The sequence below is a fragment of the Vigna umbellata genome, chromosome 10 (genome assembly GCF_029865625.1).
Source record: "Vigna umbellata cultivar VRB3 chromosome 10, Vumbellata_1.0, whole genome shotgun sequence".
NCBI classification, from domain to species: Eukaryota; Viridiplantae; Streptophyta; class Magnoliopsida; order Fabales; family Fabaceae; genus Vigna; species Vigna umbellata.
Window position 1 is genome coordinate 20462383 of NC_142174.1, and position 14690 is coordinate 20477072.

Below are 14690 nucleotides of genomic sequence, written 5' to 3' on the forward strand. Positions count from 1 at the left end.
AGTTTAATTGCAAGAGAATTATAAAAAAAAAAACACAAAATAGAACAACGTCATGGTACAACATTAAATTAAATTCACAATATACATGAAGTAATTTCACAGGATCTGATATACATGCTAAATATACTTTCATATAATAATTTCATTTTATTGCAGTCTCCGTGTTTTATTTAATGACTTCACATTAACATTAATCTGTGTGAATTTTCCATCCGTGTAGTGTAGATATTCAAACTGAAGTTTATCCGTTCGTTCCCATGTTGCCTTTCTCACCTTATGTCTTCTCTTATAAATTAAAAATAAAAACTACCAAATAATATAATTTTAATTCTAAATGCATTATTTTGAATTTTACTTCTAATGATCTTTCAAGACATAAAAATTCAGCCAATTTGCCTAAAAATGAAGAAACAAATGGTAGTGTGGAATAATTCAAGGGAAATAACATTTCGACAAAAATGGTGCATCACAAAAATATAAACGGTACGTCATTTTCTCAAACATGACATTGCTTAACCTCGAGCAATAAATTATAACTTTCAATTACAAAAAATTTTGAATGAGAAACACTCTTTTCATCGCAGTCAAAATTCTGGGCTGAACGACCATCGTGCCCTTGCTGCATGTGCACCATTTGAGTACCAGCTCCCACCTGAATAGAATGATACAAACGTGTATATGTACAAAATCTGACCACTGGAAGAGGACATCACGATACGTTATCACCTAAATAAGCGAATATTCTTTTCTTGAAGAGGCGAGCAAGGTCTACAATTTCAGTTTCTCTTATATGCTTCACCATACTGTCCTGCTCATTTTTTTTTCCTTTCCGTGATAATCTGCTTGCAACATCAATTGTCAAACCAGCCATATCCCTAGTGCTCGTTAAACCGCGCAAGACTGTGCCAGAATATGAAGGATTCGACACTAGTCTGTTAAGTAATATCAGTATCTCCCGTATCAAAAATGTCCTGACAGTCACAATAAACCAGTCGCACAAAACCAATAAGAAATATTTTATTTAAAAAGCACTAATACTTTATAACGATAATAATTCATAATTTTTTATTTGACAATATTTTAATAAATGTAATCTTAATTAGGATTTCCACGATTATAATTATATATTTATTATGTTTCAAGAATTTATATACATTTTGTAATATTATATATCACTTCCAAAATAAGGATATCACAAACAGTGAGTTTTATTACCTCTCCCTGAAAATTTCTGCTTGCTGCTCATATGATTCAGCTTCGAGATCCATCTCTGATACCAGTAATTGCAAAATCAACATAAGATAGTTTACCCCTCTATTAGAGAGCCTATGACCAACAAAAATTTCAAAACCCGGTTGTCCAGACGATGCAAGGAATGCCAGAACAAGAATCACATTTCTGCTGACTTTCAATCCCTGAAATTAGAATTACCTAAATTTTAGGGAGTAATATTTTGAAATATATATGACTTTCCCCAAACTGAAGTCGCTTGACTACATCCCTATCATAGAAGACAATAACAAAGCTTTCAATCTTAATTTTCCTCTCAAAAGTTTCAGAAGTGTGGAAAACGTACATGCAAATGATAAAATAAAATCAAAGTAATTTAGATGGCTACGCTTTTCACTTCTAAATGTAAGTTACTCATTTATTCTATAAATTATCTACAATTTGAACTCCAAAAAAAATTCACAAGGCATTTCCACTGGCAGCTGTATAATCAAATGGACTATATCACAATAAATGTGCTATCCAACATAATTCATAATAAATTAATCAAATCTCAATTGATATCACATTGCAGAATCTTTGATAGCAAACATACCTGTAAACCACTCCTATGAGGGGCTACACAATCAGACAACCCTTGAAGGATGATTTTAAAATATTGGAAATCTGAAGTCGATTCATTCTCATTCATAGCACTGCTAGCATCACCCTCTTTGCATCCACAGCAGAAAGCAGCCAACAATTTTGGACCTTGAATGCGTGAAAATAAAAGTTCAAAAAATACATATAAAAAAGCCAGTATCTGCATGAAACGCACAGCAGATACAAACTGATATTAACTCTCAATTTAAAGCTAGAAATCTAAAATAGATATCCTATGAAGTCGGGTATGTGGAGGTTCAAGGCAGGATCTATCTGAAGATCCTTTATTCAATAAATAAGTATCATACCTTGTGTAAAAGCAACATGATATTTAATTTACTTTAGAAATGCCACAATCTTCTATACTGTTTATAAGAGCTTATGTTAGTTCAGGATCAACGAAAATCAAAGCCCAACAATAGCACCCAATATGGGGCAAAGATTTGGAAAGTGGATATTAGGAGCAGTAATAATAGAAAGTGGAAGAGAAAAATGTTCCTGAATAAAGAACTTCCAAGCACCAACACACACCAAACCCTAGTGTTAGAAGACGAATTTCAAGTGGTAAACAACAACGAACAACATGAACAGTGACAATTACTTTGATAGAGCAGGACCGACCCGCTTTGACACCAACTTGAGAAAAAATACAGTGGAATTAGAGTGAATTTGAGAGTATATCTTCTACTCTGTTAGGGTTGGGTTTCATATTTATAATAGCTTGGGATGATCAGATGCTATGAATGAGAGGAAATAGGAAAGAATTCTAAATAATACTTCTAGGAACTAGGTCCAGCACAAAGCACATTACACCTGCCAATAAATCCGATTAAAGATTATTTATTTTAACAACAAGAAACAAAAGGTGCCAACAAAATGTTGTTGATATTTAACAAATTTGAGAATAAACTCATGTTTTTAAATTTGGGACTAGAACATACTATTAAAAGCAGTAATGCAAAATAATTTCATTCAAGCCAACCGATATCTACAACGTAGGTCTGCATTCAACAAATAAAAACAATCAGCAAATTATTTATTTCCTTTCAAAACCCTTACATTCCTACAAAGCTACAATAAAAGACACAAGGGAAGTCTATACGGCTACATGTAGCAATTGCTAAAACGATTGAAATGAAGGGTGCCAGCAATCAAATTATGTAGTACGGAACAAAAAAATAAAAAATAAAAATAAAAATAAAAAAATTGACAAATTGGTTAGCAGAGGAAGCTTACAATTCAAAACCAGGTATAGAAGTCTTAGAGTGTGTTTCTTCACACACAGCCCAGCATCCTTCTTTAGCAATTCGGAAATAGTTTTAAAAACTACTTTCTGGCTAAACCTGTGTTCACACAAACTCTTGGAATGAACATGATATCTTCATAAGTCAATTTTTCAAAGTAAAACAGGACAATTAGACTTACTGTTCCCTCTCAAAGTAAGCATTACTTCTCAGGAAAAGCAGCTTCATAATAGATACTGCCTCCACTCTCACTCTTTCTTCTGTGATCCTCATGGCAATTTGATGCATTATCTCAAAAAGAGACACCCAATTTACATGAGGTTGTAAGGAGTTTTGATGGTTCTGGCATTCTTTTCTACTTTCTATTTCTTCATCAACAAGACTTTCATCTTTTACACCAAAATCCCCCAGGTCTTTCGCATCGCAAAGTCCTTCAATGAAGACATTGTCCCTGAGCAGAGTGCACTGGAAAGATCAAATCATAAGTTCATAAGAACTGGAACAGCAACAAGGAAAGAAAGAAAAAGTGACTTCACAGAAAGTACAGCCATCCACCAACTTATAACCTATCCTGGATTTTTAGTCTAGCTGCCAAAGGGGCAAAAATGTACAAATCACTAAACTGTAGAAAAGACATTCTAGATCACAAAGGCCATGCAGAACTTTCTGATTGCGTCTGTTGGAAGTCCCACATCGATTAGAGATAAGGCCAAATTATAATATATAAGTGAGGTACAAACCACACCTTACAAGCCGGTTTTGTGGGGTTGAGTTAGGCATTAAAACCCACTTTCTAACATGGTATCAGAGCCATGATTAGAGCCTATCCTAGCGAGTTCTAAGTGGCATTCTATTCTATTCCACCCGATATCGGGCCGTTATCGGACCACCCAATTTCTACTATCACGCACGACATGTCTATACCTCGACGTGAAGGGGGGGTGTTGGAAGTCCCATATCGACTAGAGATAGGTCAATTTATAATATATAAGTGAGGTGTAAACCTCACCTTACAAGCCGGTTTTGTGGAGTTGAGTTAGGCTTAAAGTCCACTTCTAATATGGTATCATAGCCATGGTTAAAGCCCACTTCTAATATGGTATCAGAGCCATGGTTAAAACCTATCCTAGCGAGTTCTAAGTGGACATTCTATTCTTCTATTCCACCCACTATCGGACCGTTATCGGACCACCCAATTTCTACTCTCACACACGAGATGTCTATACCTCGGCTTTAAAACCCACTTATAAATTGGCCTTATCTCTAGTCGATGTGGGACTTCCAACAACATCATATTAAAGAATTGTTTACTACAATGATGCATTTCAGTAAATCAACAATAATGCTGACCAAACTTCATTCCACGATTTCCCTCCCCAGGTCACCAAAGTCCTCGCACCCAAATGAACAGTCAAACTAGGGGACAGGGACAGCTTGATAGTCCAGGTACAACATTCCACCCAGTGAGTGTTTCTTGATCATAGTATTACCCATACAAGTTTGACATGCTTGAGAAGACATTCAATTTTCTCATGTTTTCATCATACAAATCAAACCCAGACCAGCCAATTGATCACAACTCACGGATCTGATAGAGTTGTTAATTAAAATATAATATAAATATCATGATTCATGACACAGAGAAAAAAGAACCTGTTCAAATGGTAACCTTGGGCTAATGGACAAGGGATACACAGTTAACACAGTTGTTAAAAACAAGGGAAAACGTCATTCAAACAATGCATACCTCCTTCCAGCAATATTTTCCAGTTCCAGTAGGAGCTTCAGAAGCATGTGTAGTACACATAGAGAACTATGGACAATAACAACCTATGCAAGAGGGAGGAGCTTTGTCAATAAAGGTTCATGGATTATAAAAATAGCGAGCAAGAGAAAAAAGAACACCCGAATAAACTAGTTTCACAAACTTGAGAAAGCAATATGATAATTTTTAAGCATATTGACTGATAAGAACCTTGGTAGAGAACCATACCAAAAAGCTAGCAGTTGGCAAGACCAAGCCCCTATAAACCCCACACTAGACTTCCAGTTTTAGAATATCATAAAAAGCATAAAATGACATGAGCAAATAGTGACTCAATAAACCCTAAATAAATAAAAAATCATTTTATAAAAATCATAACTGCATTGCAAAGATGTCCATTATAATACAATCAAAACTTGGTTCTAGAAAACAGATGTAACAAACTTCAATCTATGTCAAATATATAGAATACAAGGCTCAAATACTTGAACCTTTATAATGAGGGGAGTTGTTCTTAGTTTCTGTTACAGCCCAGGAAAGAGAAATGAGAAGTTGATAGAAGGCAAACAAAGGGAATGAACAATTTCATTAACAACTGAGAAAAGGAGAAATAATTCCCCTCCATGGGCTTCCCCTTAACAAAGAGTTCCCTTGTTCATACAATCATTATAATTACAAATCCTTTTCTTCCCCCCCTTTTCCCCCATTCTCTCTTATTGATCCCCTCTAATTGGCTAACCTCTCTAACTGATCTAACTGTGCCTAAGAGCCTACTATCTCTTTCCTTTCTTTCTAACCATTTTTTATGCCAAGGGCAGGTGGACACTTATGTCCAACGTTCCAACTCTTCATATGCTCAATATACAACATTCAGGTTTTGACTAGTACAAGCAAGCTTTTGGCCTTGTAAACTATGTGGGCCTCAGGATTGCAATTGAATTAATGGTCAACGATCATTCAAGAATCAAAAGCTTTGTTGAATTTTAATATCTCATGCATCTTACAGTGCCTACCATAAAGCAAACTGTTTTATGAATCTGTTTGACAACCTTGTAATCCAATATGCATTGCCTATATGTTAGCAATACAGAGTTAGGAGAGAGGAAATAGCAAATTAGTTAGTAAAAGTTGGAGCGGTTAGTTAGGGAGAAAGAGAGTTAATAAATACGAACACATAGGGGGAAGGTTCATTGCTTGTATCATTTTGTAGATTAAGCATTTGCTCAAAGGAGAAATCCTTTGTGAATGGGAAACCCTTGAAGGATAGTTCCCCCATTTGCAATTCTTTCCATTCAATTCTACGAGAAAATTCTTTTTCTGTTCATTTATACTCTTGCTTCCTAAACTATGAATATTAATTATTACTGTCACTTACAAAGGAAAATAATTGAATCCTTAAGAACCTCTATAATCCATTAAAATATCTCTATCAAATCATCTTTCTGTAGACCTAGTACTTAAAAGGAAAACTTATGACCCACAGGTAATAGTAATATAAGTTTGCAAGCAATTGGAGAACAAAATATTAATTCACAAAGTACTTACATTTTCCATTCCACAGAGATCAAGCAGTGGTCCAATTAAAGTTTCCAAAACATCTGTTCCATCAGCTATCTGTAACACATATCAATAACTGGATGGTATACAATCTCACTAACATGATTGAACAATAGAGCCATCTTAATACCAACAGTTAACATATCCAACATATTAACATGCAAAAGGAACCAGTTCAAAAGAAAATAAAGACAAACTAAACTATGATACTATTAGAGAAGGGAAATGCAGAAAATGATGACTGGGAAATCCTTTTAATAGCACACTTGACATGGATAAATTACCAGAAATAAAAATAATTGTGCACACGAGAAGAGTGTTCTGTATATCTAACAACAAAACCACTTTATAACAACCATGTGGAGAAACCAAAGATGCAAGAATTATAATCTAACACAAAATTCAGAGTCTGTGCTACCTGACTTTTTTTTGGAAAAAAATTCAAAAGCAATGATCAAGTGAAAGCCACTCACTAATCACTACTTTAAACCAAACTATTTGATGTCTGGAAATTTCCACTGGATCAGAAATGCACAACTTCATATGTGAGTTCTACAGGAAGACTTGTAAAAACGGAGAGCTGAATTAATACCTTTGTTAATGCAAGGTAGAAATTTGATATCTTTGCTGCCTCTGGAGTAAGATAACGATCCTTGAGGTGATGCAAAGCTACTCCTGAAGAGCTTAAATCTGAAAATAATTCTCTAGTTATTTCAGAGGGCAGACTCATATTCATGCAGCCAAAGAGAATATGAAAATCTCTTTGACAACCCGCAAGCAACTTGGATATCACATTATGTCCCATCTTTTTAGTTGGAGAACCCCATATTGCCCGCAATTTCTGGGAAAGATCAAGATAAGCCGAGAGATCATCACTTGAAGCACCTTGGGCTTCTATGTCTGTTTGAACTCCCTTAGCTTTAAAAGTAGTTTCAGCTGGCATAAAAACAAAAACAATTCAAGAGGGTGTCACATGCAAGTAACCAGAAAATTCTTTAAAATGAGAAAGAGGTTTTTCTCATGTCTCACCAATTGGAACGTGCGAAGATACTCCATTTTTAAATTTTGAAGTGTTATGACAGTTGGGATCAACAGTTCCAAAATCCCTGCCATTTTTGCCACGTGGAACACAACATTGCATTAGAATGAGTGAGGATAAAAAATAATAAAAGACAACCTCTGGCCTGATATGCAACAATGGATAGTTATTTGTCATGGTGTACCTTGACCCTTCTGCTTATGGCTTAAACTCATTCTAGACTATTACTCAAGCAACTTAATCACACACACATATGCAACACGTATAAAGCTGCAATAAATTAACGAGCTAAACTGCAAGCTGTTTTGTTGACTAATCTGAGATGCAACTGAAAGGGGACATTATTGTCCTAGAACCACACAATTAGAACATCTTGTAAAAAAAAAATTTAAAAATGACTTACTTGTTTATACTCTTTGCCTTTGAACAGTTAGCGCAAGCACTTTCTCCTCCGTTACTAAAAGACGTGAATTTGGGTTTATCTTCTTTCTTGTCTCTTTCTTTCTTGAACTTGACACGCTCCTTTTCCTGAAAGCATGCAATCGAGTTATGATATTCCTCTCAACTAAAATTTTGAAGCAGCAACAGAAGTGTCAACAAATAAAACATAATCTAGTCAACAAAAAACAAAAAGGCCAATGCGAGTATATAGTTGCCCAGGCATACCAGATTTTCAATCTGCTGTGTTGCATGTTCCAGCTCCCTCTGTACATGCCAGTGCCACCAACCAAAAATGCCAAGTTTAGTACAAGAAAAAAATAAGCGAATATTTTGACAAACATTAGAACAATCCAGCATGGCAAATACCTTTTTCCCTCCCTTGTAACTTCCAAAACAAACAACAACACAACTAGAGGAGCACTACCAATAAAAAAACTCAAATGATAACGACTGAAAAAACACCTTCTGCATCTTAAAATCAATTGACAATAATTGACCGACGAAACCAAATAACAGGTATATTATAGTCCCTCTACTATTGCCCTCCACGTCGAAATTCCAAAACTAAAACTTAATCCCCTTTGAGAAAATATTTACGTTTTCACTTAAACCGACACTTGCTCTCAACCTGTTTCCAAACAGTTTTTCTTTTCTCCTGTAGAAATATTTGAAAGTAGTAGTATGACAAAGTGGCAGTTCTGTAAATAAAAATAAAAACACAATAAACAACGACACAGCGTTTGAATATAAAGTGAAAGACCTAAAAATGGAATAGGTGTGCATCTACTTCCATTTGGAGATTAGTGGATACTACCTTTAAGCGTTCGATCTCGAGGTCTTTGTCGGAAGGAGGATTCGGAGGCGGACCGACAATGACAGCGGTGTTCCTCTGAGAGAGCTCCCGCGGAGGCGAGTAGCAAGGGGCGGAGTAAACGGAGGAAAAGGTGGCGGGAGGAAGCGGTGGCGGAGGGTGATAAGAGGTTGAAGGAAGTGAGTGAAAGTATGGTTTTGGTGGTACGAAGCGTTGGTCGTCTGAGAAGGAGAAAGAAGAATAAGAGTTTGAGGTTAGTTTTGGTGCGTTGTCAGCGAGGGCAACGGCCTCTTCAAGCATCGCGTCATCCCAATTTTCGAACAATTCGTCGTTCTCCATCGTCTCAAACCTTCACTCTCTCACTTGTTAGGGTCTTCCTTCACCTTTCAACACTCTCCGAATGACATGTTAGCGGGATTTAAACCTTTGATTATTCTTCTTTATTTGGAAATTGGAATATGAGAAAAATGTTTATACTGTTTTCTACTAAATTAAAATGTGAATTTCCTACGTCACTCCTTTTTATTATATTATACTTTTTTATTTAAATTAAAATGGGAATTTCCTAAGTCACTCATTTTTTTATTATATTATACTTTCTTTATAAAGTTAAAATTAATAATCCTCAATTTCGTGTTACCCGAAGTCATGTCACTAGATACTGTCTCGCAACTTTTAGAATAGTTTAAAGATGTAAATGACAAGATAAAAAAAATTCATAATATTTAATTTCATAAATAATAATTGTGTAAATTCAAGTAAATTAAATTGAAATTTCTCGTTGTACCTTACGATCTTGTGGTATCACCAGACTAGGTCGGTCGACTACCTAGACCGACAATCGGACTGTGTATCGTATGGTCTCCTAACACCATCAGACTAGGTTGATCGATTACCCAGATCGACCACTTAGGCCAACCACATGATTAAATTATAAACGATAATAACTCATTAAGCTCCTAATGTAGATTAAGGTGTGATTGGACCTTCATTAGGCCAACGAAAGGTAAAGGCTCATCACAACTAGTATAAATAAAGATCTCAAATATGACTTTAAGATCACGATGCACAATATATGAATTACTTGTTGTGCCCATCGCTCGGTTATATTACTAGCTTGAGCGTCGGAGTGTTTTTGACAGGTATCCGCTTACATGGCTTGGCCAAGGAGGAGGAAGAACGAACAACATAACTTGGAGAAAGGAGACCACGAGGGAGTTCGTCCGCCCTACGTGCCAACTGAAGGACCACTAGGTAGCTCGTCCGGCCTTCGAGACAATTTGGAGTGCTTTGAGTATGGGACTTCAACCCTATGTCCGAAACATTTTGGCGTCCACCGTGGGGTCGAGCGAGTATCCCTCATTGTAGCCATAAGGAATCAATGAGTGATGTTTTAAAGGACATCAATTGCTCCGCCATCTGGCCTCAACCATTCAGCCTCAAGCATCCGGCCCCGGTCATCCGGCCTCCCATGGAATGCATCTTGATTTGTTAGGATATGGAAATTGTTAGTGGAAATGCATTTCAGAGAAAGCTAACATTTGAACCAATAATTGGTGAGATCTATATTGGAAGTTGACCTTACACACTCTGATGTTTTTCTGTTTAAAATATGCTTCTTGCATTCACTTTAAGTTTATAAAATTGGGACTAATTCTACTATTGCTAGAAATCGAGTTTCTCAAACCATAGTTTAGAATATAGTGGGTGCTTATGTTAATAAAATGTCCTTGTTTCAGTTTCCTCGTTGTATTTTCCCTGTTTTAAGTAGTTGCGTTAAATTTTAGATTTCCTAGGTCAAGCAAATAAAATCTTAAAATATTAAGATGTGCTGGGGAATGGAGTGTGAACATTCGGCTACTTCTAATCTGAAAGATTTTATGATAATGATGGACAGAATGAAAGTGAAGTGAAAATCATTATCACTAGAAACTTATTATTATATTGAATGAGATTTTATCATATCCCAATGGTTGGAAACTTTACTGTTAGACTCTTAGTGACCTTTGCTTCTTTGTTTTCTTGATTTCAGATCGTGGGGAAGTTCAGAGATATTTTTCCGCAAAGTAAAGTTTTGGGAAGATGGGGACTTATAGGAGGCACCACGACCAGGGGCTGAGTTTCACGGTGGCGGAGGTGAAAGACTTCAAGATTCGGCTCCAGGGGACGACCGTGGAAAGGAAGGGGCGGCTCGCGATCACGGTGGAGGTGTTCGAGGTGACTGTGGTAGAGTCGGAGGGAGAGGGAGGGAGAGGAGCTCAAAAAGGTTGAATAGTGTTAGAAAAAAAAAATGACGTGGCATACCACCGTTAGCCACCTCAACTTATTTTTAACGCTGTTAGTTTTGGAGGACGAAAAATTATGGTTTCCTTAAGGAGAAGGACCAAAATGTAGCTTAGTTTGAAAGAGGGACTAAAAACAAATTCGCTTGATAGTTTAGTTTAGGGATTAAAAACATATTTAACCCATATTTTAATTTTGTATTATCTATTATTATATATTTCTTTTTTATAAATATAACTAATTATTATATTTATATTGTATGACCGTTTAGTTAATCACAAAGTCAATAATAATTCTAATATGAATGATCAACTAATAAATCACGTGACAATCCATCAACTTGGACGAGCAACTAACATATTAGACAATTGTCCATCAATTTAGACGGTCATCTAATAGACTCGACGATGGCCATCAGTCTAAACGATCAACTATCAGACTGAACGATAGCCCATCAACCTAGACAGACAAATAACACACGAACAACAAACTACCAAGCCAGACGATTAACTACCAAGGCAACAACAAATCAACGTAAATCATCATATTAGACACCCAGACAACATATCAAACAACCAATCACCAAATCGAATAGTCCAAATAAGACAAAAGTATATCAACTCCAAAATAATTTTACTTAGGGTTAAAGTATGATTAGTCATGCTATAATTAGATAAACTATAATCAAAACCTCAAAACAAAATTTATAAATAAGAATTTGAGGTAAGGAGATAAATCACATAATAAATATAATATTTAATGTAAAATTTGATAAAACTAAAAGATACAAAAATTAAAATCTAAAACCAAGTAAAAACTAAATTTGATTAATTTTTATTATATCAATTTATTTAAATAAAAATACTTCTAAATAAAAAAATATATAATTTTTTTTAAAAAGTAGCAGTAATACCAAGTTTAATAAGAATTTATTTATTTAAAAAATATTCATATTTTTTAAGAAACACAATTTCTGTTTATATGATAAAATTTATGAATGAGTAAGTTTTAAGTTTTTGGTATTTTCAGTTTAGTCTTTATTAAGTCTTTATTCAACATGGAAGGATTTTATATTTTTTTAATGAATTATTTTTATTTAATTCTTTTATTTGAGTGACGTGATTAATATTTTATTTTATCATTTTGTTTATTATCTTCACTTGAAAACATGTGAAGTTTTATATTTTATGGTAAACATAAAATATTATTATTATTATTATTATTATTATTATTATTATAGAATAATAATTGATTTTTATGTCATAGTCTGCAACTATCAAAAGATTATTAGCATCATTGATAAAATTTTCTTAATATAAAACATATTTTGTATAACAATAATAAAAGTCACTCGATTTAGATTAATAGTAATATCACTTTTATATTGTTTACAAAAACTTGTGTATTTTTAATATATTCAACAACAAACAGAATAGTCATCTTATTCAATTAATAGAAAAATAAATAATAAATATTTAATTGAAAAATATAAATATTATAAATACTTAATAAAAAACTAATAAGTTCTCAAATAAAATTATATATTAAAAAAAAGTAAACTTATACTTATTTATATATTCAATTGAAAATTATATATTAAAATAATAAACTTTTAGTGAAATGAAATTGACTTTTTATAGTTATCGATTAAATAAAATAATAAATCTATCATGTAACAAGTTTTATTAAAATAAATTTTAACACATGTATCTCATATAGTAAAAATACAACAAAAGAACTAATCAATAACATAAAAACACTTAATTAGATAAGGAATAAAAATTTCACAATCATTTAGAATAATCATAAATTTAAAACTTTTAGAATAATCATAAATTTAAAACTTTAAATATAAGCAGAATACAACAAAACTATATACTTTGTGAATAATTCAAAAATAACTAAATATTTACTAGTCCTCCCTTTAAAGCTTACTTGACAAAAACATTATCACCCTATGCTTACATCCACCAAATAATCATAGTCATCATAACAATGCAAAAAAACAAACAAACAATACACAAACAGAAATGTAAGCTAGTGATACAAAAACATATATATACATTAACATTTCAAACATGAGTCATATATCACATAAAATCATTCAAACATATTAATCATGTTAAGACCTAGAGTGTACTATTTGGATATAGTATGAAGATAGAGCTATGGAAGGTTCTGCACTTGTGTGGTGGAACATATGATTTGTTCAAAGCTACCACACATGGTTAGTCTGTTAAAGTGCCCTTTGTCAATTGAAGAAAGACCCCAGACCAGGACGTCCTGCTACTCTTACCACATGACTCATCTCTCTATTTGAGTTGGATGATCATTAGAGTGTCAAGATAACCCCCCAGAATTAAGTTGCATATTCATACCAACAACACTTGAAACTACCAATAAGAATTTCCTCCTTGGAACTCTTTTCCACACCTTTCATTCACAAATATATAACTTCATATAAACATAGTGGACAATCACATGAAACCAATAAACATCCATCAAAGTACCATAAACAATGCAACAAAAATCACAAAACAACTTAAAACACCTTAAACCAAAAACCTATAAAAGAGCGCCCAACGCCTAGAATGAGGCACTCAAGCGTCAGAACCCACTGGAATGGGGCGCTCAATGTGACTGAGTCACGAAACTCTTTGGAAAATGGTGCTTAAGCGCCCTTAAAAGGGGGCTCAACGCCACACCAGTACCTAAAACACCTCTAATATGATCTTGGTTACCTTCTACACATATTTCATTGATTCCTACAACCTCCTAGGCTCTATGAATGATTCAAAAACACGTTTTTAACTCAAAGTGACTACCCTAAACCCACTTGACTACTCTAAACTACCTAATATATCTTTTATGCCTTCTAATCCATAAATTAACAACTTAGGGGTATAAACTAGTTAGAAAGAGCATAACAACTAATCCCAAACCATCCACTACAGCTCAGGCCTACTCCTTTAAAATTTCACCATCCAAAACCACTTAAGAGAATAAAAGAGTATGCAAAGACACCTCCAATAACTAACAACTGAATTCTACACCAGATTTATTCTCTCTCAAAATTCCAACAAGTCTTAAATGACACTAGAATCAACCTAGAAACTTAAATTCAATCATTTAACATGTACTTCAAATTTTCACCTATTCAAACCCCATTTTAGAACCAAAAGTGACTTATAACTTAGTCCAAACCACTTATTCTCAAATCCATAACCAAATTGACACCATCAAGCACCTCAACAATAACATTCATGAAATTAATCCATTTTGTACTATACATGGTGACGATCGGCTAAGGAGAATCTGGAGTGAAAACAGGCAACCGACCGGCTGTCAGACAAACACTAATCAGGAAAGGTTAATGGTCAATTAATACGTTTATTGACCATATTAAATGTGAATATACGCTATTTATGAGTGATTGACATGTCATATTGCATAAGAATATGATATTAATGGACAATTAGCAGGTATATTGGCAATTATTATTGGATTTATTGTCATATCAAATATGAATTAATGAGCTTGATTGCTATAAGTCATATAAATATAGGGTTAATGCCCAAGTAAAGACACTTTGATCCATGTTAATAAAATATAGACCAGTTCATTAAACGACTCCTAACTTGAGCGTCGGAGTGTCTTTGCAGGTATCTCCCCCTCCTA

The 14690-nt window shown here is 34.1% G+C and overlaps 1 protein-coding gene across 1 annotated transcript; it reads right to left on the minus strand.

Moving 5' to 3' along the window:
* Positions 1-418: 418 nt before the first annotated feature.
* Positions 419-9153, minus strand: SUV2 (protein dimerization). Its single transcript, XM_047300971.2, has 12 exons — positions 8733-9153; positions 8144-8182; positions 7881-8005; positions 7468-7544; positions 7031-7374; positions 6427-6495; positions 4864-4946; positions 3298-3567; positions 3109-3215; positions 1826-1980; positions 1216-1415; positions 419-971 (listed from the first exon to the last, which is right to left on the minus strand). Exons 1-12 carry the CDS (start codon positions 9066-9068, stop codon positions 710-712), a joined length of 2067 nt encoding a protein of 688 aa, XP_047156927.2. The 5' UTR covers positions 9069-9153; the 3' UTR covers positions 419-709.
* Positions 9154-14690: the final 5537 nt, after the last annotated feature.